Source organism: Siniperca chuatsi, linkage group LG8, assembly GCF_020085105.1.
Source record: "Siniperca chuatsi isolate FFG_IHB_CAS linkage group LG8, ASM2008510v1, whole genome shotgun sequence".
Lineage (NCBI taxonomy): Eukaryota > Metazoa > Chordata > Actinopteri > Centrarchiformes > Sinipercidae > Siniperca > Siniperca chuatsi.
In genome coordinates this window covers 6,315,400-6,342,391 of record NC_058049.1, presented here as the reverse complement: position 1 = coordinate 6,342,391, position 26,992 = coordinate 6,315,400, and the positions used below count along the sequence as shown (strand labels likewise).

Below are 26,992 nucleotides of genomic sequence, written 5' to 3'. Positions count from 1 at the left end.
CAAATTATGCCACTTGGTGCATAACTAGCCAGGTACTAAGAGTCTGTCATTAGCAGCATTGACCGCAGGCAACACAATCAATACAATATTATGAAATCATGGTACACATAAAATGGACTATTTATGAGTGCAGCCTCATCAGCTTGTTGTTCAGCATGCTATCATCACTAACTGTGAGTCTTTACACCCGTAACTCGTAGAGTTTAGACACAGTATGGCTATGGAATAAAATACTGAACTTTTTTTTAGACTAGATCTTCATTCAGACCCAGCCAAGGTCACTCGACTTTTGATTTTTAATTTCAGACACAAAACATGCAGGTTTAAAATGTAACCTCTTTACTTTTTAAGACAAACTTCCTGAAAACATGTTTTTTTGCAGTATAGCAAAGCAACTAAAGTTATTTTTTGCAACTGCTGACCTGATGGCTTTCTCTTAGTGTTTCCAATGCAAGAGTCAGCTTGCTGAAAGAATACCAATATCTCTTAATACTGTTAACACTTAAGATATTTGACCCTAAACTGGAATTGACTCAGGATTTAACAGTGTATGAAAGCACACAAAAGGGTCAAAACATGACAAAAAGCAATATTTGTAATCAATATTGCAACACAATGTCTTGAATACAAAATAGTGTTGATGTGCCACAGACAGTGTTGTTATTCTAGTCAATATATTAAGCCCATATATTCAGATCAGGCATTGTAACTGATATGTGTGAGTTGTTTGATGCATCTGAACACTGTACATCACTATAGGGCTCAATCGGTATTGACAAGTTCATGTTTCATATAATTACAACATCTGACATACTGAAAATATGATGTTGAAATATATGTATCTCTAGATTCTTGTTTTTTTTCACACATTGCAAAACATTAATGTGAACACTGAATATTAAGTCTTTCTTTATGGGTCCACTATTAATACATGCAAACTAAAACAATGCATCACTTTAGACTAGAAAACACACAAAGAAGCACACGTACCCATGAACACAGAGATGTTACTTTGATGAACTTTGCAAGAGTGCAAAACTGAGAGTAGGTCTTGAGGGAACAGGAAACGACTTCCCTCCTCCCCCTTCAATTCTGCCCCCCCCCGTTCCTCCCCCTCCTCTCCTCCCTCCTCCTCCAGCTCCACGCTATAGCAGCGAACTAGGCAGGCCAACTTGCAGAGTGCAGCTCAGCCTCGACAGCGGCTGCTTCCCACTGGGGGTCTTCGGAGAGCATCGCACTCCCATGTGCGCTGCTGTGCCCGTTGGATGTTGAAATCGCGCCGTGCGCCTCACCAGGAGCCACCATGTCTAACCCAACCCACGACCCGTTCTACTCGTCTCCGTTCGGACCCTTCTACAGGAGACACTCGCCCTACATGGTCCAGCCCGAGTATCGGATCTACGAGATGAACAAACGGCTGCAGACGCGCACAGAGGTGAGCCGACTGGAGATAACCGCGGTCCCGTTTAGGTTGCGGTACCGGTGGGAGGGTAGTGGGCTGTGGAGGTCCGGTGGGGGAGGGGAGGAGGGAAGGGATGTAGGGAGAGGGGCATAAAGGTCTGTCAAACAGGAGATGTGGATGTGATGCCAAAGTGCCAAACATTCCTGAGGTGAAAGTAAACAGGCGCCGGTGTGCAGACTACGCTGCAAGAAATATCTTCCTCTGAAGTGATCTGCTGTAGTGATGAGTCTTAAAATCTCAATTTTAAGTGGAAAAAAGATGATATGTGGAAGAGATGTTTTCACGTGGCCAATTAACTTCTTTGAAATTCATGACTTAAGCGTCACCTAGTCTGATATGAGTTGAGTGATCCACCTGAAGTAGGCATCATTTGTTACAATGCAATTTCAAAATCAGGTGAAACTGCACTGCAAACATATGGAAGCATCCGTTTAACGATTTCAATCAAGATTTTAGGACTCATCACTACACTAAGATTAAGATTAACACTTTTTTTGCAACGTTATAACACAGTAAGGAAATGAAAAAATAGCCTGATAGATGTCTGAAAGACTATTCAAGTCTAACCAGGCTGCATAGACTGAGGCAAAGTAGCCTTTACATGTTCATTTAATTCATTTGCATATATTTACATGTCCCCTGGTTTTTTCATATTTGCATACTGTGTGTTTGGTCAAACTGCAACAGCTCAGACCAACAGCTCAGACCAAACAAGTCCAACAAGAACGTAGATAGTTTGCCCACTGTGGACTCGGGTGAAGTATTTGTAGTGTAACTGTTAAAGCAAAATGATGTATCCATGATTCGTGATTCATCAGTGTGTCTGTAGATGACGTTTTCTCAATGAAAGTGACCCTGATTGCAAAGTAAGATGATCATAATATAATTCCACGAGGGTGAATTTCACATCAGTTTCCTGATGCTTAGTTGGGCTCTCCGAGTGTGGCATACAGTGTCATTCAGACTTAACCTTTGGTGATCCCACTGTGAATTATATAGCAAGCATCTGTCTTCAGCATCTGTTCTGTGATCACAAATGTGTAAATCTGCAGATAAAAAGTTCATCCAACACGTCAAGTTCTCCTCGCATTCTTTAGGGAAATAGATAGCAGCACAATGCAATAAGAAGCATCTTTTAGCAGCCTAACTGTTCACTTTTTGAACTATAAATGATAGGTCTGCAACTAAGGATTATTTTCGTCCATTAAACTACCAGTTGTTTCTTGATTGATTAATTAATCACCTGGTCTATAGAATTTAGGCTAATAGCAAAAAATGCCCATCACAAGTTCCCAGAGCTCATGGTAACCTCTAAAAAATGTCTTGCTTTGTCCGACCTACAGTCCAAAACCAAAAGATTAACTCTACTCTAGAAGAAGAAATCCAGAAAATATTCACAATTCAGAACTTGGGACCAGTGGATTTAGCCATTTTTACTTAAAGAATTACTTATTATTATTATTAAGAATTAATCGTTTTTCAAAATAGGTGCTGTTTGATTCTCTGTCAATCGACTAACTGATGAATCGACTAATTGTTTCAGCTCCAAATATCACATTTTTTAAATAATGTGACTTCTGGTTGCTGTTGGAGGCTTTAAGGCTGGAATTGGATTCCCACTGAGACATTAAAAACGGAGGCGTTTTGAATAAATATGTCATAATTAAATGATTCGATGTGAGATTTTTGGAAATCTTGTTTTAAAGCCAGTCTCAAGCTGAGTTAGTGCAGCAGCTTGCAGAATGATGCTGACTTTCCTAAAGAGGAACTTGCAACTTTAAGCAGACCAAGGCAATGTTGCTGAGATGCAACCGCCCAGTCTGATGCATTATTCATACGGAGTGGTCCAAGCCCCAGTGGACCTCAACTCCCGTACCACACATACCCAGACACCAAGTGCAATCACCATGCACACTCACACATGCACAAACTCACATGCATGCACATGTACATTCATTCACATGCACGCACACACACACACAGACATGACAGGACATATGCATGTGTGTTAACGTACCACCAGACGTGTATACAGCACAAACAATGCAATTGATAATATGCATGAATGAGTTTCATGGTTTTGAGCACACACACGTTATTTAGACACACGTCAGTTTAAACCATTACCTTCATCTCCTCAGACTAAATTATATAATTGCATAATAATATAATTAGTTTTTGTTCCTGTTGGTGTTCATATCATCTTCATTTTCCTCCTCATCTTTTTCTTTCTTTCTTTAGCGACAAGAGTTTATAATATGTCTTCTCTTTAGCGATGTGGTTATTGTTTGATTAAAATACAGGTGGTGAATATAATGAGAAAGAAGTAGTGTCTTATAGCGGGAAATAAATGTCTGGAGTTTTGCATTTTGTTTGCATCCAGATGTGCCATACAGCTCAGTTCAGGCTTTTAACAAAATTACATAGTAATTATCCTCATGAATGCAAAACTGTAGCCATCAATTTAAACAAACCTATTGCATGTCAAAAATATTTTAGGCAAAGAAAAAAGATTGTAATAGAAAGCTCTCTTTACAGAGCTTCATATATAATGTGTAATTGTCTATCTAAGACAGAGAAAGGAAATATTTAATATTGTATATGCTTTGTGAAACAGACTTACTGAAGCTGTTTACTTCTTGTAAAGCGAGGTCTGCTGCTGGGCCCTTAATGATGATGCATGCCTCAAGGGTCATTCTGCTGCTTCTTTTATCACTGAGCTTCTGCTTAGTCCATCTCCTATACTGTAACATCTTTAAAAGTCAGCTCACATTGAGAAACGAGACCATGTAAGTATCAGCGCAGGGTCAGGATGATGTTGTTACAAAACAGGAAGTTTGGGATGTTTCTTGCACACAAAAAATCTGGATTCCATTATAAGAAAATAGCTGAATTGTTCTGCTGGATAGTTTCTTGAATATTCCATCAAGGTTTTGCTGCTAGTAGATGTTCTGTTGCAGATCCATATCCTTCTGTGTTTGATATAAACTGCTTGCAGTGAACTGATGCTTCATTTAAGAATCAGTTTGACTAACTCGAAGTTTTGAAAATATATTACAATGTTAACCCTTGTGATTTGTTGACATTGGCTTTACTTCCTCCTTGTTTGGGATCCCATAGACTCCACTTCTGTATGTCTGGTACTTTTCATGAATTTACAATGATAAAGCTTTTTGCACCAAGTATATATATATATATATTTCAAGTTTTATATGTTATATGGGTTATGCAGGATCAAATATATTATTATTTTGTTTGCCAAAAAGTCATTCACAGACAAAAATGTATGTTATCCTACACAGTGACATTACTTATGTTTTTGGTCAATTAGACTGTTATAAAACTCCAATAACAGAAGTACAGATAGACTTATTTGGGGTTTGGGAGGGTAGTTATGCATATAAAGTACTGCCACACCACCAGCAGATAAAGAGTAGATTGTGTAGAGGACTTCTGATACATGTCATCAGTTTGAAATCATGTTTAGGAGCCAGTCTCATAAAATTAGGAAAAGTCACGAAGTATCAAGGTGATACGTATGTTCTTTGAGCTGTTAAAGAGGGCACGGGGTCTCCAGGCCCCCAAGCAGAACATCAGGGTTAAATGGAAATCCTGATAGACATGTGATTCTATTGTTGTTGTTTTTTTTTTTTTTTTTTTTAGACAAATATTTAAAGACAAAAATTAGTTCAAAGAACATATAGAGTTATTCTGTTGGATTTTAGTGTGAGGAGACATATTAAAGCCATTCTTTGGGTTTGTTGCTATATTTTGTTGATCCAGTCAAAATGATTTCAAGCTTGCGAATAGCAGTCTTGTCAGAATTATCACCCAAGTAAAGATGCTTAGTATCGTGAAAGGACAGCCATTGTTAAGGGTAAGAATAGCTCCGAGCATACTTAACATCGTGTTTGCTGGCAGGCCGTCATAGCAAAATGACTCACTATAGTTTGAATTCTGAATAGTTTTTTTAACAGGGGGACTGACTAAGCCTCAGTATGACACCACCTTTTAGAAAAGTGTTGAAGGAGTCGACTGAAGTCACTCCGTTAGAAACTCTCCCATTTGTCTTATTCATGAATGTGCTTTTGAATTTGCTTGGCTGGTGGTGCAACTGCCGCTCGCACTGGCAGGCGCAGGACTCAAGGACTTGACACTTGGAGGAGACTTATCCCCAGAGGAAGCTATAGTCTCTACGAGTATAAGTGACATCTATAGCAAAAGCTTTATGCAATTTAATCTTTCTGGAATGAAATAACTAGTTGTAAGAATTAGAGAGAGACATGTTATTCTCTTTTTGTTCTTTTGATTTCTTACATGCAGTATTGTTGAACTTTTAGTGGACGATGTTTGCAGTATCTTCTATCTCTTGAATAATTTTAAAAGCAGAAATAAACTTTACCAGGAAAAAAAAAATCCACCCTCAGATGCTGTTGTGCCATTATAGACAGTTAAGAGTCAATTGTGGTGATGTTCAGTGCATTAGAGAAGTTGTTTTATGATGTTTTGTAGTTTACTTTTGGGTGTACACATTCTCTCATCTATATGTCTGTTTCCTACAAGCCCCAGAAAAAGACACACAAAGTGTTAATGCTTTGAGCTATGAGTTGTACGTGTAAGTGGAGAGATCTGCTGTGTAGTATAGGGCTGTATCTAATGATCACTTCCGTCCCAGTTTCTCTGCGTCAAAGCTGATGTCTTCAGATGTCTTGTTTTGTCTGACCAACAGTGCAAAACCAAAATCCTCCATAATCCTCACAATGGAGAAGCTGCAACCATATAATTTCTTGCTAAAAAAATGACATAAATGATTAATTGATTATCAAAATAGTTGCCAAATGATTAATAACTAATCCTTTCATCTTTACTACATTGATGATGATATTAGAGCTGCAACTAATGATTATTTTCATTAATCATTCATCTGCAGATTATTTTTTCCATGAATCATATCATCTATAAAATGTTAAAAAAATACTGAAAGGTCCCAATTTTTCACAATCACAATTTCCTAAAGCCCAAGGTGAGGTCTTTAAATCGCCTGTTTTCTCCGACAAGACCCAAAAATATTCAGTATAGTGTCACATAAAGTGAAGAAAAGCAGCAAATCTTCACAATTGAGAAGCTGGAATCCAAAAATCTTTGGTTTTTGCTCAAAAAATGACAAACAATTAATCGATTATCAAAACAGTTGCCAAATAGTTTTCTCTCAATCACTTAATCAACTAATTGTTTCAGCTTTACTTTAGTGATGATGAAATACTACTATACACGAAACCTTACAATATTTGCCTTTGTGGTTTGAAACACTAATACTGATGATGTTTTATATGATTTCTGCTTTCTAATTCCATAGTTGATAGAAATATCTAATATAATCCCATGTGGTCTGCTTTAAGCCTGTTAACAAAGCAAATATTTAAAATTTTAAGTGAAACTCTTCCTTCAAAACATACTAAAGGACAACGGCCATAGACTCAGAATTGCACATGGAAATAAGGAGGAATAAAACCTAATGACACAATAAGTCCTGTGTGTTTGTCTGGGATCAGCGCTCACCTTTGAACTGATAACTGTGCTGCAACTTAAACAGTCCTGCTCCTGTGATGACACAGGGTCTGTTTCTATCCCAACCTTATTACCTGCTCCATTCATACTTATTACCTGCCTGGCTGTATTTCTGCACCAGGCTGACTGCTATCCCATTACCTTCATTTTACACAATGTGAACCCGCTGTGACCTGGCAATCTAAACAGGCTTTGATGTGGATTTGATGCTATGCATACGCTGTGACCACATTGTTTCTGTGCTGTCGCTCGGGGGGGCACTGGCCTTGCCGTACGGAGGCAGTAGCAATGATTTGTGGGGGAATTTGACACTTAAGCGTATGCAAATGAGGCAGTGGATTAACATTCAGAGGAGGAGCTTGGTCGACCTCAGCCGGTGTAAGGCCATTAGCATAGAAGACATTAATATTCAGCAGAAGAGAGCGGGGACACAGAATAACACTGTAAGTAAAACTACAACACAGAGGGTGAAGCAGAAGCAAAACAAAAGCATTTTAATGGAGGCGCCATAATAATACCCACAGGGCTGTGTTCAGAAACCTCTCTGCTGCTGCTGCTGACAGTGGGTCTAATGGTCACACTCTTCCTCACTGGATAGACATGCAATCAGTAACAGTGATTGGCAGGCCATTCATTGGATGCTTGTGTCTATTGCACATAGTTAGTCTCATTCTCATTATTCAAATGAGCCACAGACCTGACTCATTGGCTCGACTGTGGAAGTGGAAGAACTGGAGTGTTCATTATGGCAAAATCCCTTGTTCCTGTCAGGGGCAAAGTGGATCTGTTCCCATCAGCACTACGTGTCAGATTGACATGAATAGGCTTATGATGTGGAGGTCAAGTTGGCACTGAGCTGTAAGGTTCACAGAGAGGGATTAAAGATGAGCCACCAGGACAAATAGAACACAGCAGGAGATTTCTTTATGTGACTATCTGCATTCAGAGGAAGTTTTTAGTTCACAAGACATTAGAACTGCAAATAATGATTGTGATTATTGATAAGTCTGACGATTATTTTCTCAATTAATGTTTGGTTTATAAATTGTCAGAAAATAGTGAAAAATGTCACAATTTCTCAGAGCCCAAGCTGATGTCTTCACATTGTTTGTTTTGTGCAACCAACCGTCCATAACCCAAAGATATTCTGTTTGCTACCATATAAGACAAAGACAAGCAGCAATTGTTGGCTGGAACCAGCGTGTTTGGCATTTTTGCCAGAAAAGTGATTTAAACAACAAATTATCAAAATTGCTGATTAATTGATGATTGATTAATCCCTTAATCGACCATTTGTTTTAGCTCTACAAAACATCCATCTTAGCAAGTATTTTCAAGCCATATTCAATGTTTTTTACAACAAAACATGTCATGTTAAATTGGATCTATTTGATCAGCTTTAATCTCAAACAGAGGATGCAAAAGAGAAGAGCATGTTTATTGTTTATTTTATTGGATCCCCATTAGCTTCTGCCATAGCAGTTGCTAATCTTCCTGGGCTCCAAACATTAAAAGGTGTCCAAATAAAACATTAATACAATCATGAAAGCAAGCTCCAAAAGAAAAAAAATATCCAAAGTGATATCCAAACTAGAGCTGAAAAAGATTAGTTGATTAATGGATTGACAAGAAAATGATGTGCACTGTGTACTATTTTTGTTATTATTATAATCAAGTTATTTTAAAACAAAAATGCCAAACTATTCCAAGTTCCAGCTTGTCAATTATGAGGAGCTGCTGATTTTCTTTGTCTTTTGTAGTAAATTCAATATCTTTGGGTTTTGTTTGTGGTGTTGGGATAAAACAAATATTTTGATGGCATCATCTTGGGCTTTAGGAAATGGTATTTTCTGATGTTACAGACCAAATCAGCGATTGATCTAGAAAAAGCAAGTAAATGTGCAGATATTTTGCATTTCTCTTGTCTTTGCGTCAAAGACAAGCATCAAAGTCCAGCTGGGTTAGCATATGTGAATGTGCTGTGTGCAGTTTATTATCTTGTCACAGCATTGCACGATTTGTGCAAAACTTTTCATAATTTCTTTCATAAAATGTAAAATAAAACAAAACTTCTTTCTGACTGAGAAACATTTCAACATTTTTTCAAGAACTATAGGACTTACTAAGATGTGTAATATACTTGGTAACACAGACATTTTTTGCAGTGTACGTGTGTAAAACTGGCTGAGAGTAATTACTAGAAAGGTGTTGAACATCACAGTGCCCTTATCTGAACCATTACTGCTGGATTTATCTACCATCAGGGAAAACAAGCCACTGTAGGTATCACTGAAAAGGCTTTGCACGTTTCACAAATGAGTTTTAATCACTTTTATAATGATGTAGAGCTGAACAAAAGGCTTTAAAATCAATTATTAAATACACGTAAAGTATATTTTAGGTGTGGTCAAAGTGCTGCATGTCTTCTTATATTGTAGATGTTTAGATGTTAATGCTTGCTTTCAGTTAAACCCAGCCTCAGTGACACAGGAAATCTTCATAGTTAATTTATTAATGAGTTAATGAGGTACAAGTATTGATTGGACAGCATTGATTTTAACAGTATCCATTAAATTATCAAATACATTTAAATTAAGGATAATCATTTATGCTCCCTCCCACTCACCAAACAACAACACAAACAAAACAGTCCTAAATACATCTATAGCATTTGTTATTTACTTGGCCAGGACTGACTAAACAGCATTATTATTTATTTCTTATTATCAGCTGAGTCTCTCATATGTGTTGTTATTATAATTCATAGACTTATTGACAATGAACAGACATCTGCTTTTGTGGACCTGTAAAACGTTGCTCGGAGCTCTTTAAAAACAAAAACAATTTATATTTTCATAATGCTGCCAGTCACTGAAAGGACTGAATCACATTAGCTCCTGCTTCCCTTAGTTAACTCCCTGCCTGCATCCCCCTCGCCAAATTAAAGAATAATACTGCTAAAAGGTGAGCGGACGGACTGATAGTTTTGAAAAGGAGGGAAAAAGTAACATTATCCTTAGGAAACTGTGGTTACTAACTTAGCTGAATGCCTTTTGCCTGTTTATCATTTCATTCCTTATAATGCTGATCCTTGGTGTAAAATGATTTAATAGAGACAGAAAGGACATCACATTAAATGCAGTTATGAGGTAAATTCAGTTTAGGAAAACTGCATATTCTCCGCAGATTAACATAAAGTTAAAAGCACAAGCAAACACACATTCCAAGAGGACATAAGTGCTGGTCAGGAGCATGCCTAGCCACTAAATTAAAAAACTTTAAAGCACCTATAATCAATATTTTTATGCGTTTAGGCAATAGCTGTGGCCGGAAGCATTATTATTTTCAGGTTGTCCGTAACATTCTTGTGAACGCGATATCTCAGAGAATTTCTTCAAATTTGGCACAAACACTTGGAGTCAAAGATGAACTGATTAGAATTTGGTTGTCAGAGGTCCAAGGTCAAGGTCACTGTAACCTCACAAAACACATTTTTGGCCATAACTCAATAATTGATGCAGTAATTATGACAGAATTTCACACATGTTTAATGGGATATAACGATTAAGTGATGGTATTTTTACCCAAAAGGTCAAAGGTCAACTTCTCTGTGACATCATGTCTTGGGAAAACACTTTTTGGCCATTATTCGACACCATAACTCACTCCACAGAAGGGGAGATTCTGACCATATTTCACAGTTGGTCTGACACTGAATAGGTGACACTTTTGACTTAAAGGTCATTGTGACCTCACAATGACCTCTTATCTTATACTTATACCAACATGTTACTTAATTTATTTCTGACCTGTTTATAGTGTATAATATCGTTTTCTCCTGTGTGCACTGACGTAAAGACGAGCTACTGTAACAAAGAGTTTCCCTACGGGGATCAATAAAGTATTTCTGATTCTGATTCTGAAAATAGGTTTTTAGCCAAATATAGAATGCATTGGGTTATTCCAGATTTTACACACATGTTGACTGGGACGACACAATGAGTAAACAATAACTAGCACAGTACGGGCTTTCCTCAATCTTGTCCATTCTGCTTTTCACTTCCTGCCTCATTGTGAATTTCGAGCGTCATCGGAATCACGTGGCTGCAAACAGTGTGTTGGAGCGCGCCTAGCTAATCGTGATCCTGTGAGTGAGTGAGTTTCACCTAAAGCTCATAGAGAGGCTTTGCGTCTAAAAATGCCAGGAGAAAACAAAAGCACCACATTGTGTGTAGCTATATGCTATAAGAACTAATCAAGTACATGTGTACCTGTTTAGCCAAGACATCTATGATAATCCTTCATTAATCAGTTCAACAATGTGTATTCACTGGAATCATACATATGTATCATCAATATAGTATAAGTTCCATTTAGCCAAAAGCATACACTTTATACCTTTTTATTCAGTTCCTTCCAAGTATTAACAACATGTATTAAATGAGTCTGGACAAACATGGATGTAAACTACTTGACTGGTTGGCAGAGGCAAACAACCCCAGGGCGTTAATTCTAGTTAGAATAACAATGTATCAAATGACAATGAACAGGCTCGCATAGTGATGAACCTACAGAGAATTATCACCTGAATCTGCAGCTCCCCTCAGCTTTACGGAGCTTTATAGTGAGTTTCAGCTCATAGTTCAGCCATCCGGCCCGCAACTTTACTGTTTTTGGTTCACTCTCATCACTCTCATAGCGTTGTTTTCATTCACAGCACACATCTATTTTCAGAGAAAAAGTTCTAAAAACACATTGTACACTACCTGCTCAGCACCAAACAGCAGACAGACACAGTTAGCGGCTAGCTGGTGAAGAAGTGGAGCATTTAGCAGCTAAAGAGCCAGATATTTCCCTCAGGAGTTGGTAGAGACCAAAAACAGAGCTAAAAGAGAGTGAATATTGGACTTACATTCATCAGGTGGCCAGAAGCACGACTCCAATAAATGGTAATGTTGGTCCATAACTGCTGAATGTGTAAATAAGCAACTGTTTGCTAACAAGTCACCATATCAAATTAAAAGGTGGTTATACGTCAATGTTGTGTTCACAACTTGTTTTTGCTGCCCCCAGTTGGTTAGTTATCAGTCAGTTATTACAGATTTAACACAATTGATCCTTTAATAAATAAAAGGCAGACCATAAGCGATAATACCCTAAAATGGGCCAGATAAAACAGGCAATAAATATGAAAAGAATTGTAAAAACAATAGATATGTAATTAAATGTGTGTCAAAAACACAACCCATATCCAGTCCCTCCACACACTTTTTAGACTGCTAAAAACACCAAACAGGGGATGACCTTCAAACTGAAGTATGGTTTGAACACTCCTTCTGGTTCTTTCCTCAAAAACCTTTTCTAGTGAATCACAAGTCAAATCTATTATAGAAGCAGCCTTGAGAAATATTTAAATATTTAAATAAAATCTGACATTCATCTATGTTATAAGCACTGTGTTTACCCCCAGTGTCAAAGCAGTGGCGTTATTCATGTGGGTTATCAATTCAGAATCGGTAGAGTGCAGCTTTAGGATCAAGTTATTTTACAAGGTTTCATTCATTGAAATTAAAAAGCTTATTGTTTTGACTAAGTTTCACAATTCACAACATTACAATAACTTTAAAGAGGTTTAACACAAAATGTAAATAAAGTAATGATAATAATAATTAAAGGATGGCAAATAAACACATCTGCTATGCAGTAGAGACATTAAAAAGATATATAAACAGGTTTGGATATGATCTCCTCCAGTGTGTATATTTTATATGACACATATTCACACAATAGTCTCATTTCGGTTGACTTGTTGGTCCAGTAATGTCCAGTAATGTCACACTGTACATGGGATGTTCCCAGAGGATGTTCCCAGAAAATCATATGAAGAAATAAAGAACAAGGCCTCCGGTCAAACAATGAGCGTCAGTCATATCCAGCAGGATGCTCGGACAATGGACCCACCTTTTTCCTGGCCCTTTCCCATGGTTCCTTCCAGGCTACACTGTCGCTCAGATAACAGAGGGGACAGACGGGCCTGTAGTCCGTCTATGTCCTGTTGTTCCCTCTCCCCGATGTGTTAGATAGTCCATCACGAAAATGGAGAGGTCACACAGGTTGGATCTTTGCCTACATCCAGTTTGCTGAAGGGTCTTTAAGTGAAACCTGCCTTGAGGATTGTTTGCTATTTTTGAAACAAGTTTTATATTCTCAGATATAAAACACAATGCCTGAACCTGCAGTTTAAAAAGTAACTAGATTCTTCTCTATGGCAGGTCTATGGAGCTCAGTTTTCAAAAGTCCTCAAAATTTAGAGACAGAATACATTTGTCAGAATACTTTGTCCGTGCCCTCTAGAATGACACATATAAACATTTTTATATCGACAGGTCAGTTTGTCAGTGCCCTCTATAAACGTTTATAAATTACTGTTTGATATGATCTGACAAAGCTAAGGTTAAGGTTTGGTTAGGTTTCGGCACAAAAGCTTCTTGGTAAGATGTAGGGAAAGATCGTGGTTTGGGTTAAAATTACTATTTTTTTAAGGTTAAAGGACCTTTGTCATCATGGTTACAATATTAATCACCATCCATCATCAACACCAACCTCACTTGAACATAGTTTGGGGATGTGATGAAGCTGACATGTTTTTTGGGAGGACAGCCTCGTTTTGGAGCACTTTACTGTTCTTTATATTTTCAAAACCATCTCCAAGACTTGTTTGAAGGATTGTGTGCTTCTGGCCTAGTTAGGCAAGTTTTATTTAGGTAATTTTAGCCATTATCGGAATGTATTGTCTCCATGTTTTACAATGTTGGTTTCTCACTGAAGTAATAACAAACTACTGACGTGCAGGAACATTTTTGTCAACAATATTATCATTTGTAGTTGAATTTTCACCTGTTTCACATCATTAATTCACTGCTCTAATTGTCCATCATCCTATACTTTTCCTTCATACCCTCTTCTAATACTAGTTTAAACTGGAAGGGGGTGGACTTAATTTCCTTACAGTCACACGATAAGCTGGCCAAGGGAGATTTACTTTAGTCCTTTAAAACTGATTGGCTTTTTAGATGCCACTTAGCTTGTAGAAAGCAGTGTAACTTGTGCTGTATACTTAACTGAAAAATATTAAAGCTTATATTACATTTCATCATTGAGCAGAAAAAGCTGTTTGACTGGTGTAGTTTACTGTTTTCCCTGTGAGATGAACTTAACTGAACTATTCTGAATGAATAGGGAATGGACTACAGAATATTACTGACCTAGACGGTTTTCATTTATTTATTTTTAATGTACATTTAGTCAGAAAACACTTGCTGAACATGCTCTGCATTAGCAACCATATCTTCTAGGCATGAATATGAACTAACAATTCTTCAGTCACAAGCTCTTTGCCAAAACATCCTGCATGTAGCCAAGCTTCTGAATGCCCAACACCTCTGGGAGCATTGCAGTGTAGCTGACCTTGACCTCTGGTCCCCCAAGAGAGAAACTGATTTTCATATCAAGAAATTCAACATCTTAATTCTTATTCTGGCACCCAAAAAATTTTGGTTTATAATGATTATTACAGACCATGCTGCCATTCATAGAACTCAGACTAATTTCTAATCCAGTGGCTTCACATTCACTCTCACTCTTGTATGATATATGACATGAGCTCAGCCTGATGCATATATTTCACTCTTTAGTCAGTAGATAGCATGGTCATAGCTTTACAGTGCCCTGGCTGTAACACAATAAGGAACAGTAACTGCTATTCAGTTTAAGGCCGCACTGCAGCAAAGCAGACACATAAAAATAAAATGTTTTTGGTGCAGTTAAAGTCACCTTAACCAAGAGACTTTATTTCTACCTTAAAAAGTTATTATTATGTAGTTATTATTACTGTTACAATTAAAAATGGTGTGGCCTATGGAACGAGGTTATCAGATGAGTTAAAAATGTAGCTTAATACATCATTAAATAATTCAGCTGGTTAAGTAAAAAAAAATTAGTTTAAAAAGAGATATACACTTTATACTTTTGATGAAATAAACTCTTTTTTACTCTTATATTTATCTTTAGCTTGCTCATTTCACAGTTTGAAATTAATGTAAAAACTATCATAAAAAAAAGTTGCAATATTCAGCAAACATATCAAATTTGGATTTTAAAAAGAAATTGTGTAGCACTGAAAAAGCCTGAGAAAGTCAGTGTGGTCACAAACAGTAGATCAGACTAATGAGCAACAGGTGAGGATGTTTTTGTGTTTAAAGTAGAAGCTAACTATAGTGACATTACAGAGCACATTCACTTAAACTGAACAATATCTGAGGATGTGATGAAATCCAGTACTGATCAAGTGTCTTGTTAGGTGGTGGGAGGAAGTATGCCGTGTGTTGATTGTTTACCGGTTTAATTAGCTCAGCAGTGGAGAATACAGGCTGGATGGGTAGAATAGTGTTACTGTGTCCAAGTCAGAACCTGAATCCTCCCCTTTCTTTTGATTTAAATTTCTCATGGGTGCTGTAAATAATTTCCCTTCCCTGCTTTGTCATTCATGCATTTTGTTGTTGTTTAATTGTTTTCCTTATTGATGTTTGTTGTCACTTAACATGGTGCCCTAATCTTGTGTCTCTGCTAGTGATATTGACTTTTTATTTGTCTTTATTGAGGTGAGATGCTTTTCATTAACTAAATGTATATGTAGAGCTGGAATTAATGATGTGTGATTTTGTTTTGATTATTTGTTTAATCGTTTAATGTATAAAACATCAGCGTTCTCAGAGTCCAAAGTGATATCTTCAAATAGCCTGTTTTGTCTGACCAACAGTCCGAAACCCAAAGATACTGAAACTACAGATGCATAAATCAGAGAAAAGCCGCAAATTCTCTAATCCAGTATTTCCCAAACTGGATGTTGGGTCCCCTCAAGGGGGTCACAAGATAAATCTGAGGGGTTACCAGATGATTAACAAGTTAGGAAAGAAGAACATAACATTTTCCTGCTCCATAAAATTATGTTTATTTTTTTTTAGGAAATGAATGTTTTCTTGTAAAATGTATGGGATAGTTTTGCTGCTTCAGGCCTCTAAAAATATTTAAATTAAACAATCTGAAAAGGTAAAAAAAAAACCCTTTTGCTTGCTTGAAGTGCTCATAGAAGACCTCATAGAAACAGGTAACCTTTGATGAGGTTGTAAGTTAATTTGCTATCTTTCTAACGGGTCACAAGCTAAAAAGGTTGGAACATCTACTCTAGTGAATGTTTACCATTTTGTTGACAAATGACTTAACTGATTATAAATTATCAAAATTGTTGTTGTTTAATTTTCTGTTTATCAACCTATTTTTGAACATAGAGTTATGCTAAAATTTGTTTGTTTTTCATCTTTTCCTTCAGCAGTACAATGATATTAATGTTGTTGTGGGGATCAATCCTGCAACCTTCTGGGTGACAGCCAGTAGTGCTGAATGTATCCTGCAGTCTCTGTAGCAGCTCCTCTTCATGCATGTTCCCTGCATTAAAACAGCAGACAACTACTTCTGTGTATTAACCTCAACTCTAAATCTATACTGTAACATAAAGTCTCTGACTGCTGCTTGTAACTTCTGACATTAAAAAAAGAGAGGGAGTGGGAACGATGCCTAAGTCAATTGGCAGACATGGAATTAAACGTGGGAACTTCTTCACTGACTTCATTTATAGAGAGAAAGTTCATTCCTGGTGAATGTGCAGCGGCTGTTCAAGGGCAATGACTTTTCCCCCTCGCTGCATTCATTTGCATAATGCTTGGCTGGTGACTGTAAGGTGGCCAAATGCTGCAACATGATAGGTTTGTATTATATAAAAACACTTAAGACCCCAGAGGATAAACCTGCACTGATATCAAACATTAGTGTGCATTGAGTCTGACGTGATTAAAGTGGTGTTGTCTATGTAGTCTAAAGGAGTGGTTTGTGTACTTTGTCATCCTAAGGACCACTTAATAGAAACAGTACCTGTGTGGTTAAGTTTGGTTCCAGGGACCACCATGTCTGGGGATTTATTTTTCACAGAATTCATACTGCAGTGATGAGAAAACCATGAAATCTCCCAGCCCAGTCAGACTTACATTCTTTATAGGACCAACATTAAGTGTAGGGTTGTAATGGTTATTTTCATTATTGCTTTATCTAGTGATTGTTTCTTTTTTGAAGTAACTGATTATTTTTGATCTGTTAATGTCCAAAAATAATGAAAAACACCCCTCAAAAAGTCCTAGAGCCCAAGTTGCTATCATCAAATTGCTTTTTTTGTCTGACCAACAGTTCAAAGCCCAAAGATATTCAATTTATAATGATGTAAAACAGCAGCAAAAGTAGCAAATCCTCACATTTGAAAAGCTGAATGTTGACATTTTCAGTTGTTAAATAACTTAAATGATCAATTATCAAAACTCTTGTCCGATTAATTATCTGTTGATGGACTAATTGGTGAATCATCTAATTGTTTCAGCAACCTTTTCAACATTCTTTAATTTGTATTAAAATTTATATAAGCTCTGTATACCTATATCATGCACATTTCAGACATAAATTAAACTGGTGAACGAGAGAGTGTCCTCCAGTCAAGGTGCTGCCACAAAAATCAAGATAATCACTGTCATGCACATGAAGTCTGACTTTCTCTAGAAAAAAATATAGTTTTATTAGACTTCTATTTAAAATGTTTCATCTGTCAATGGCCCTAACCATACAATCAAACAAAAGATATCCTGCTAAAGTTCCTTTCGAAACATCTAGAGAGTCTTTGGTTCTGTTAAGTTGTTATGTGCCCCAATAACCTCAGGCTGTTTGAATCTTAAAAAACAGTAAAACTTCCTTGGCCCACCAGTCTGTCAGGCTACATGCTATTCAGGAGCTGAATGGGGTTTCAGACATTGGTAATTCTCCAAGGTCAGGCCCCAGACACGCCTACACTCTTGGATGCTTTTTGCCACAAGAGGCTTGAAGCAACGGCACAAAAAATACAGACTAACAAAAGCTTGTTGTGAAAATGGTTCATGTTAAACATAGAGACATTAGTGGTTTATGGACTGTTTGAAAGATAGGGCGATGGAAGAAAACTGAGGTCTTCTTTTATGTGGCTGTGTGAAGTGTGAATGCCCACAATATCTATGCAGTAAATAAAGATGTATGTACTATGCATACAGCATGAGTACATATGTATGAGTATTTTGTGTATAGATGCATATATACAGTACAAAGGGGTGTTGTTGTGCGTTTTTATACACAGTAAAGCGTCTCTTTGTGTTTTCTGTTGCCACATTGTGTCATCTGCCTATCCATCCTGTATGGACATTTCTATATGCGTGGATTTAACCCTCAGCTCTGTTGCTGTTTACTGAGTATCCTCCCTATGCTGTCCCTCCAATCCTCTGGATTTCCTGTAAATCCCTGGGGCCTGGCCAGCACTGGTGATTTGTGGTTGGCTAGTGGGCAATTGACACATTGATAAATTCCCCCCAGATGAGGTGCGATCCGTTTGAATCAATATAGCCTTATCGGCTGACGGCCGTCACGGCTGCGACCGTGTCGGTTCACCCCGGGTCCCTCGGAGTCGGCCTGATTTGTAGCATTTGACAACAAACATCGTCACGCCACGTGGTTCGTCAGAGAGTCCGCGGGCGTAAATGAAGGCAGGACGTTGTCTGTCAGCGAGCAGCTGCAGAGAGGACGGGAGAGAGACAGAGAGAGGGAGGTGGATATAAAGAGAGACAGGCAGAGATAAAACACAAAAAAGGCTAATAGGATATTGGAGAATGGAAAAGTGCAGGCTTCTTTTTTCATAGTAAATATGTGTCATTCACAATTTTATAACCTGCTACCAATGACAGAATAAAAGTAAAGCTCCCAACATTTCATGCAGTAGTGGAGGGATTGAAATTGAAGACAACATCCACAGCACCATGAGCCTCCAGTGTGGCTTGTTCAGCTTCAGCCAGACGATTCATATGGCTTGTGTCCACTGGCTAGGCTTCTGCTGTACTCCTTCCCGTCTGGCTCATATCCAGCATCTCCTCTGTCCAAGGCTCAGCCAGCCACGTTTTACAACTTGGCGAGACGCTGGCCAAAAGCTGCCCAAAAGCTCCAGTTTGGAGGATTAATGGTTACTGATTCTAAATAGACCATTCCCTGCAAATGGAAAGGTTCTGAGCAACATTTAGCTTTATTAGCTAGCGCTACTAAATGCATATTTAATTTACAAAACAATTGATTTGGAGAAGAGCAATGAAACTGCCAAGTGCCATTTGTTTTATTGTTGTGAATGGTGAAACTAAATGCTGCTCATGTCGCATGAAATGTGCTTGTTATTTTCAGATTTCTCTGGTGTCTGGGTGAGAGGCTTTTCAAAAGAGACACAAACTAAACCATATCATCTGGTTGGACCATGCTGACACCGCTGTCAACTCTGCTCTTTGTGAAATACATGCTGTGTTTTAGGGGTGGTTGTAGGCCCGAGCCAAATATCAGTAGGCTGCCAAAATGAATTGTATTGAGTTAAAGCAGAATATATAAATTTGTAAAAACGTTGAGTTTCAGGGAAATGCTTGAAAACTGGGTTGGAAGGGCACAGAGAGGAAAAATTTGAAAATAATAGTAGTGAGTCTAATAAATATACCATATTGGAACGCGGAGGGGGAGGTTAACTAACCATCTTCTGTAAAACTGAAAAAGAGGGATTTTAAAAAAAACAGTACTCTGTAAAAGAGAGAAGTGGGAGCTTAAGTAAAACACTTTTCATTAAAATAGTAAGAGGAAGCTTAATGAATACCAGAGTCTATAAAACAGAGAGATGGGAGCCCTCAGGATTACAGCGCTAGAAAAATTGATCTCCAACACTAAATCCAGGCAGTTTATGTCAAAATGGGGATCGCACTTTTTCATGAAATCCTCTAACCTGTTTTAGTAGTAGGGAAAGTTCAACAGAGTCAGTCAGGTGAAACACTGTTTTGTGCTTGGCACCAGAGAAGAAATGTGATTGGTGAACTTCAAGGATAAAACTTGTGATAATCTGTATTTTTCTTATTGTCAACAAATCCCCTGAAAACTATTATGTATCAAAGATACTAAGAACTTTTAAGTTATGTAGTAATACCACGCAAAAAATACTCCTGCATTCAAAGTCCTGCATAAAATATTATAATACTGGATTATGATTTCTGATGCATTGCTGTGTCTAGGTGGAGCTAATTTTAACTACACTGTTGGGTAGTTTAATCTGTAACAACACATCATATTTTAGAAGCCGATCATATGCAATCTGAATCTGCAAAGTAACTACAGCTGTCAGATAAATGTATTGGAGTGAAAACTAGGCTACAATATTTCCCTCTAATATGTAGTGGAGTGGAAGCATAAAGTAGCATAAGATGGATGGAAATACTTAAGGAAAATACAAAAACCTCAAAATGTTAGGCTACTTAAGTACAGTACTTGAATAAATGTACTAGTTACTTCCCTCTACTGGCCACCTTAAAAAACTACTAAAAACACACATGTAAATAACCTTTAGTACCTGTTCTGGTATAAAGGTTGGAGCTTTTATTTTGAAGGGGTAACGTCGGAAGGAGAGATTAATAACTTTTGAAGGAAAATGTTGTTTTTTGTGGTTGAAAATGTCACATTTAGTGTTTGTTTGACACCTGGCTGATTAGGGCGCAAGGTCTGACAGTATTTCGTTTCACATTGTGTTTGATATTGAGTGATATTATGACGTTTTTCATAGTTGTGGCAAGTTTGAAAGTGAGTGTGCATAAGCTAGCAAGACCATATTAGCTCAAAGCACGCGGTTTCTGTCTTGTTTTGTTTAACGATCAATTAACTGAAGTTGGCTTTGCTAGTCAGAAGAAATGCTGTTTTACAGTAGCTATATATATATATGTATGTATATATGCTGCTAGATACAGTTATATATATCTACATAGAGGATGTTAAAGGATGGTAATGTTTTTATTTTGTTTTGTTCTTAGTTTATCAGTGTTTTCATGAGGCTCATTGTTTGAATGTACATTTACTCAAGTGCTGTAATTAAGTAATATTTTGAGGCACTTGTACTTTACTTGAGTATTTGCATTTAATGCCATTTTCTACTTCTACTCCACTACATGTTGGAGGCAAAAATTGTACTTTTTACTTGATAACTTTAGTTACTAGTTACCTTGCAGATTTAGATTGTTAATACAAAATATAAATCAACTATTAAATTATGATATATGAGCTACCCAGTAGTATATAAGTATAAGTGTATAAGTAATCAAAATTTGCTCCATCTTTACCAGCTGCAACATTACAGTGACAGTTACTTGTACTTTAACTATATTTTGATACTAATGCTTTTGAACTTTTACTTAAAGAGTAAGAGTTTGAATGCAGGACTATTGCTTTTGGCCACTGTAGGTTAATATGAGTCAATCCCACATACACCGCCTGCTGCTGCAAATACTCACTAGCATTAATGTATTAATCTATGGTTAAAGAGTTAAAGACGAGAAGTTAGAAAAGATTGAGAAATGCACTAAGGCACTGTTTGTTTCGGTCTCTTGATGGGATTTGTTGATAATCAGAAAAATATAGGACAATGCCAGCCTTATCCTTTAATGGTAAATACAGATGATATTTGTCACAAGAGCTATTTGATCTCTGTGTTATGTTACTCTTATTTTGTGTCATTAAAACTAGTTCAAGGAGCAGAGTATAGAAATGAACTACAGAACAGGACCATCCATAGTTGCACAGTGAGATCGTAGAGAGCTGCTTTGTGTTTTTGTGCGTGTGTCTTGTTCACCCTTCGCTTGACCGTCAATCCCAGGAGTTCCCACCCCATCATGGTACTGGATTATGGGATGAACTCAATCTGAATGCGGAGTAGCAGCAAAGTCAGTCTGGTATCCTGGCGTGTCACTCTTCTCCGTCCGTCTCTCTGAAATAGATGTATTTACATGAAACAGTCAGATACCACACACATGCGTGGCTGTTCACACTTGCTGATTCTCGCAGTATGACATAGTCAGTCAAACACACACTCGGACAGACACACACGGCAGCTCATGTAGTTTGTTCCCAGTGGACAGCTGGTCAGTGGTACATGTGCATACACAGAGAATACCCTGGCATGCATCCACATATCCATTTATTGTACAGCGAGGGTGGGTGGTGTATTTTTGAACTGTTCTGTCATTTCAAGAATTACACTGATTGACCTAATGGAAGCGCTATAATTATTGGTCAACGTTTTCATGCCAGGCATGATGTTTTTGTCACAGCTGGTCCAGTTTTTGATGAAAATTGCAGCATTGACACATTTGGCTCAGTGTTATGGTGCTGTAACCTTGTTGAAGGGAAAAAGACAAATTTGTCAAACATTAAACACCATAACTGTTTACTATTTTTTTTCTTTTTCTTTTTTATTTAATTGACAACAATTATGATAATTAATTTAACTAAGCAAAAAGACCAAAACACTTGCTGCCTCCAGCTTCTCAAATGTGAGGATTTGCTGCTTTTCTCTGTTTCACATCATTGTAACTTACAGTAATGCATTTGGGTTTTGGAGTGTTGGTGGAAGAAAACAAGCAATTTGAAGATTTCATTTTAGACTAGGGAAATTGTGATCGGCAGTCTTTTTTGACATTCTATTGAGCAAATGATTAAACAATCAAAAAGACAGTCGAGAGATTCATCGATCATGAAAATAATCAATGAAGCCTGTCTTGGGAGAAGGACGTATCTTATTACAGTTTCCAGTATCATCTGTGGCAGTTGACGTGTATTTGAATAAAATTGAGAGGTAGCATTTTGTAGCATGAAATCAGATTCGTCTTGGTAGAATTCTGGAATAAAAATATTAGATTGGATGAAAATTGAAACATCTATTTGAAAACAGTTGTTCTGCGCCTGATATTTTAATATCGCTTTTAATTTTCTGCAAAGGACAAATCTTAGTCTTCCAAAATGGAAGACTGTTCTGAGGCTCAGTTCAGCCAAAAGACCTCCCCACTAACTCATGATCACCTATTGATTGACCAGCTGGATGAAGGTCCAGGTTTAGGTACTCCGCTTCCTCTATTAGACTCACCATGTTTGCCACACGTTGACCTGTGGGGCGCCCCGGTCGCTGCTTATTGGGCTTGACGCTGCTCGATGGTGACAACGCTAATTGTCAACATCTGGAAAGTGCTTGCCATCCCTCAGCCCTGCACAGAATGAAACATACGGATCTGTCATAATGTGTCAGAGGAAATTAACATCAGTCAGACGTTGGTGGGTGGAGGGGCGAGGGCAGGGGAGGACGGGGGAGTGGGGGTCGTCCCGCCAATATTATCTGAGGTTTTTCTGAGGAGGGGGAAGAGGCTGTTAGGAGAGTAATTTCAGGACAAGATTCAGAGATTTACATTTATTTGTTTCCTCACAGTTGCTGTCCCTGCTGTGAGAAGATGACCACTGCTTCTGTTGCTTATTACAACTATTAGCACTAGTACTACAACTACTACTCTATTATTACCACTTCTACTGCTAGAATTTCTACTACAACTAGTATTACTATTACTATTACTACTGTTACTGTAGCTGCTACTAAAACTACTAAAAGCCTACTGCTAGTGTTACAACCACCACCACCACCACTACTACAAATAATACAATTTCTACTGTTACTATTGTGTTGTTGGTACCACAGCTACTAATGCTACTACTAGTGTTACAACCGCTACTGGTATTACAACCTCTACTATTGACTATCACTACTACTTCTTCTAATGCAACTGTTACTAACTACTGTTATTAACTACTACTACTACTGCTATTACAGCAATTACTACTACTATTGTTACTATTACCACTTCTACTTTAGCTGTTACTACTAGCCTACTGCTAGAAACATCAGTAGTACAGTTATTACAACGACATCTACTAGTACTATTATAGTACAGCTACAACTACTCATAATACCGCTACTTTTACTACTAGTACTACAACCACTATTGTTGGTATTACTGCTCAAACTACTGTTACTGTTACTACAACAGCTATTCCTGTAACTATTATTACTGCTTCTACTAATGCTACTGTAACTATTAGGCGACTACTACTGTTGCTACTACCACTACTATTACTTATACTAATAATACTGTCACTTTTCCTGCCACTACAAAAAACAATAACATTCAATGTGTGTATGTTTTGCCAGTTTAAGTTGCATTTGTTTATTGATATATGAAAGAAAATAACTATAAAAACATAAAAATCTACCACCACCACCACTACCGCAAATAATAATAATCGTCACCAGCTGTAAAACGTAGAAGAAGCAGTGAATTATAAAGCTGTTGGACCTCAGCTTGTAATTCAGACTTGTAGGAGCCTCAGGCAGGGCTCTCCCAAAGTCCAGGCTTAAGAAAAGTAAAGGGTGTTACCAGGCTTTGGCCTTACACCGTCCTGCTTAGGCAAGCAGCCAGCATCCTCTTTGAGATCACTTTTTAAAAGTTGATTTATAGACTCATTTTTAGATGCTTTTTATTTCTTTTTGTAGCTGTTAGCCTTTTGTTCTTATCCTTCCATATTGTGATGTCTTTTTATGGCCCTGTCATAATTTATTTTACTCCTATAATGTATTTGACTGTTTTACGGTTCATACTTGATTGTTGAAGCCCTTTGTAAATTCATATGTAAAAACAGTGATTTAAATGAAGCTCATGAAATTCATTTTAATGAAAAGGAACAAGCAAACCAATGTACAATAAAGGGAATACTTGCCCTGCACTGCTGACTTCATACATCAAAAAACAATGTTCTGTTTTTATCTTGTCTCATAGAAAAGCCTGCATGGTCACAGTATCTTTGTCTTATCAGAATGAATCAATATTGAATTTATGTAAAAAAAAATGCAATAGCACAAGAGCAACAACCTGGATAAAGGAAATTCACTGGGTTATTAAATAATAGAAGAAAATGAAGAGTTTCATACCAAACTGAAACAACCCATAGTCGTTTTAGAGGACAGAAGGGTGCCTGAAGTGACCTGCTTTTACATTTACTGCATATTCTGTATTTTTAAAGATTTTGATGAACCAAAGATAATTATTCTTTAGAAAAACAGTGTTCATTAACCCTGAGGAAGTCCTACTTCTGTCAAACTGTTGTATTCTTTTTGTCCTTTAACAGGAAAGTGACAGTTTGTGGTGGGACGCCTTCGCTACAGAGTTTTTTGAGGAAGACGCCACTCTCACACTCTCCTTCTGCCTCGAAGATGGACCAAAGAGATACAGTAAGATTCTGATAATATTTCAGCAAACCACCAATAATGCAATCATTTTTAAGTTCTGAATAAAAGAAAAGTTTTTTAGTTCAGTTTAAACCGGTTATTCTTTAAGTGAGTTGCAATAACATGCATCAATCTTTTCTGTTGTATTTTATGTAAAAGTGAAAAAAAAAACGCCTGCACACTGGTGCTTACTGCTGGTATATGCATTTATGACATTTCAGCCTACACAACCTTCATCAGGCATCTGAGTTTTTTTCACTTTTCATTCAAGTCACGGTGCCCTCCCACGCACTGGTCATACATTCTGGTGTGCAGAGCTTTTTTCAGTTATTTGTTGTATTACATGTTAATATGTTATAAATTCTGGCATCCCATTTTCCATTTTCTTGAAAGGGTCTTGGTAACCACCTGAAACCACCAGCACTGCTGAGAGATTTTAAAGAAAAATCCCTCATACTCAGATACCTCAATCTGTGGTGTTCAATCATTTCTAGGGATGATTTTGTAATGAAATGTGAAAAAAATGTTGGTTGTTTGGTATTTCCAACACGCTTCAACCTGCTTTGTCTTCTTTTAGTTAAGTTATTGATTTCCTACATTTCCCAAAATGCCTTTTAACACCTCCTAAGAAAAAAAATGTGTGAACCAGTGAGTCAAACATTTCTGCATTGTACCCTACTGAGTCTCTGTCAGTGAGAAAATTGTCTCTCCCTCTTCTGACAATAGTTTTCTCTCTGTCTGTGATTGCTGAACATTGGTGCAACACCACACATAACTACTGGTAACCTCTTTCTGAAAATTTCATCACAGGCTACTATTGTGGCCAGTGCTTTTTAAATAACGATATAAATGTAAAAAGCACAGTCTTGAAAATAGGCAAATTATTGGGTATATCTGTATTGAGCCACTTCACAAAACATCTGCTTTTATACAAGATCATAATGGTGGTGCTTTATGACAGTGTGTTACTATCTTGGCCTTTCTTATCTTGAAGATTGCAGAAAAACCTGAAACCACATCTGTATTGTAAATGTTTTATTTGAGAAGTCAGAGGAGTCATGTCGGTCTTCCAGGGTTCCAGATGTAAAAGTCGTGTTAATTTTCTGCATAGACAGTGTTAGGTGACTGGCAGTTTGAACACTTCAAGGCTTGGATGGACATGAATCTCTCCTTGTTGAATCATCGGGGAAAAAAAGAAGAGTGGGTGCGTTACAATATGTCTGGCTCTTTGGTAAAAACTAAAATGTATACGTAAAAACTTGAAGACATAAGTCAACTACAGCCTCCAAGGAGTGTTTCGGTGAGAAACATCCAATCATAGACATTAAAATTCAGTGCAATACTAACAGTGAGCTTAAGCTAAATAGAAACATGATTAAACATTTAGCAGTTTAAATCAGTTCACTTTCACATTCTGGGTCATTTCGGATGAATTTGGCAAATATGGCGATTTGTTCCCAACTGCAACAACAAAACAGTTGCTACAGCTCTGTTTTGCACCTCTGTCTGGCTTCATCTCCATAGCAACAGCGACTGAGGCTTATTTGTACATTAGTAATTAGAGCCAACTACTATACCAAGCAACAGAATAAAACATTATTTCTTAGAAACAACATTTAAATTATTAAAACTGATGGCCATAATACAAACCTATAGTATCATGAGACTACCTA

General features: G+C 37.4%; 1 protein-coding gene across 8 annotated transcripts in view; it reads left to right on the top strand.

Moving 5' to 3' along the window:
- Positions 1-1,149: 1,149 nt before the first annotated feature.
- Positions 1,150-26,992, top strand: part of ldb2a (LIM domain binding 2a) — a 94,835-nt gene continuing 68,992 nt past the window's right edge. For 7 of the 8 annotated variants that reach the window (XM_044206072.1, XM_044206070.1, XM_044206069.1 and 4 more), the window contains exons 1-2: positions 1,150-1,435; positions 25,220-25,322. In XM_044206072.1, coding sequence (XP_044062007.1) covers positions 1,304-1,435; positions 25,220-25,322 — 235 coding nt within the window. In that variant the 5' untranslated portion in view covers positions 1,150-1,303. The remainder of the gene's footprint in view (positions 1,436-25,219; positions 25,323-26,992) is intronic. The other variant, XM_044206065.1, reaches the window with a different exon arrangement.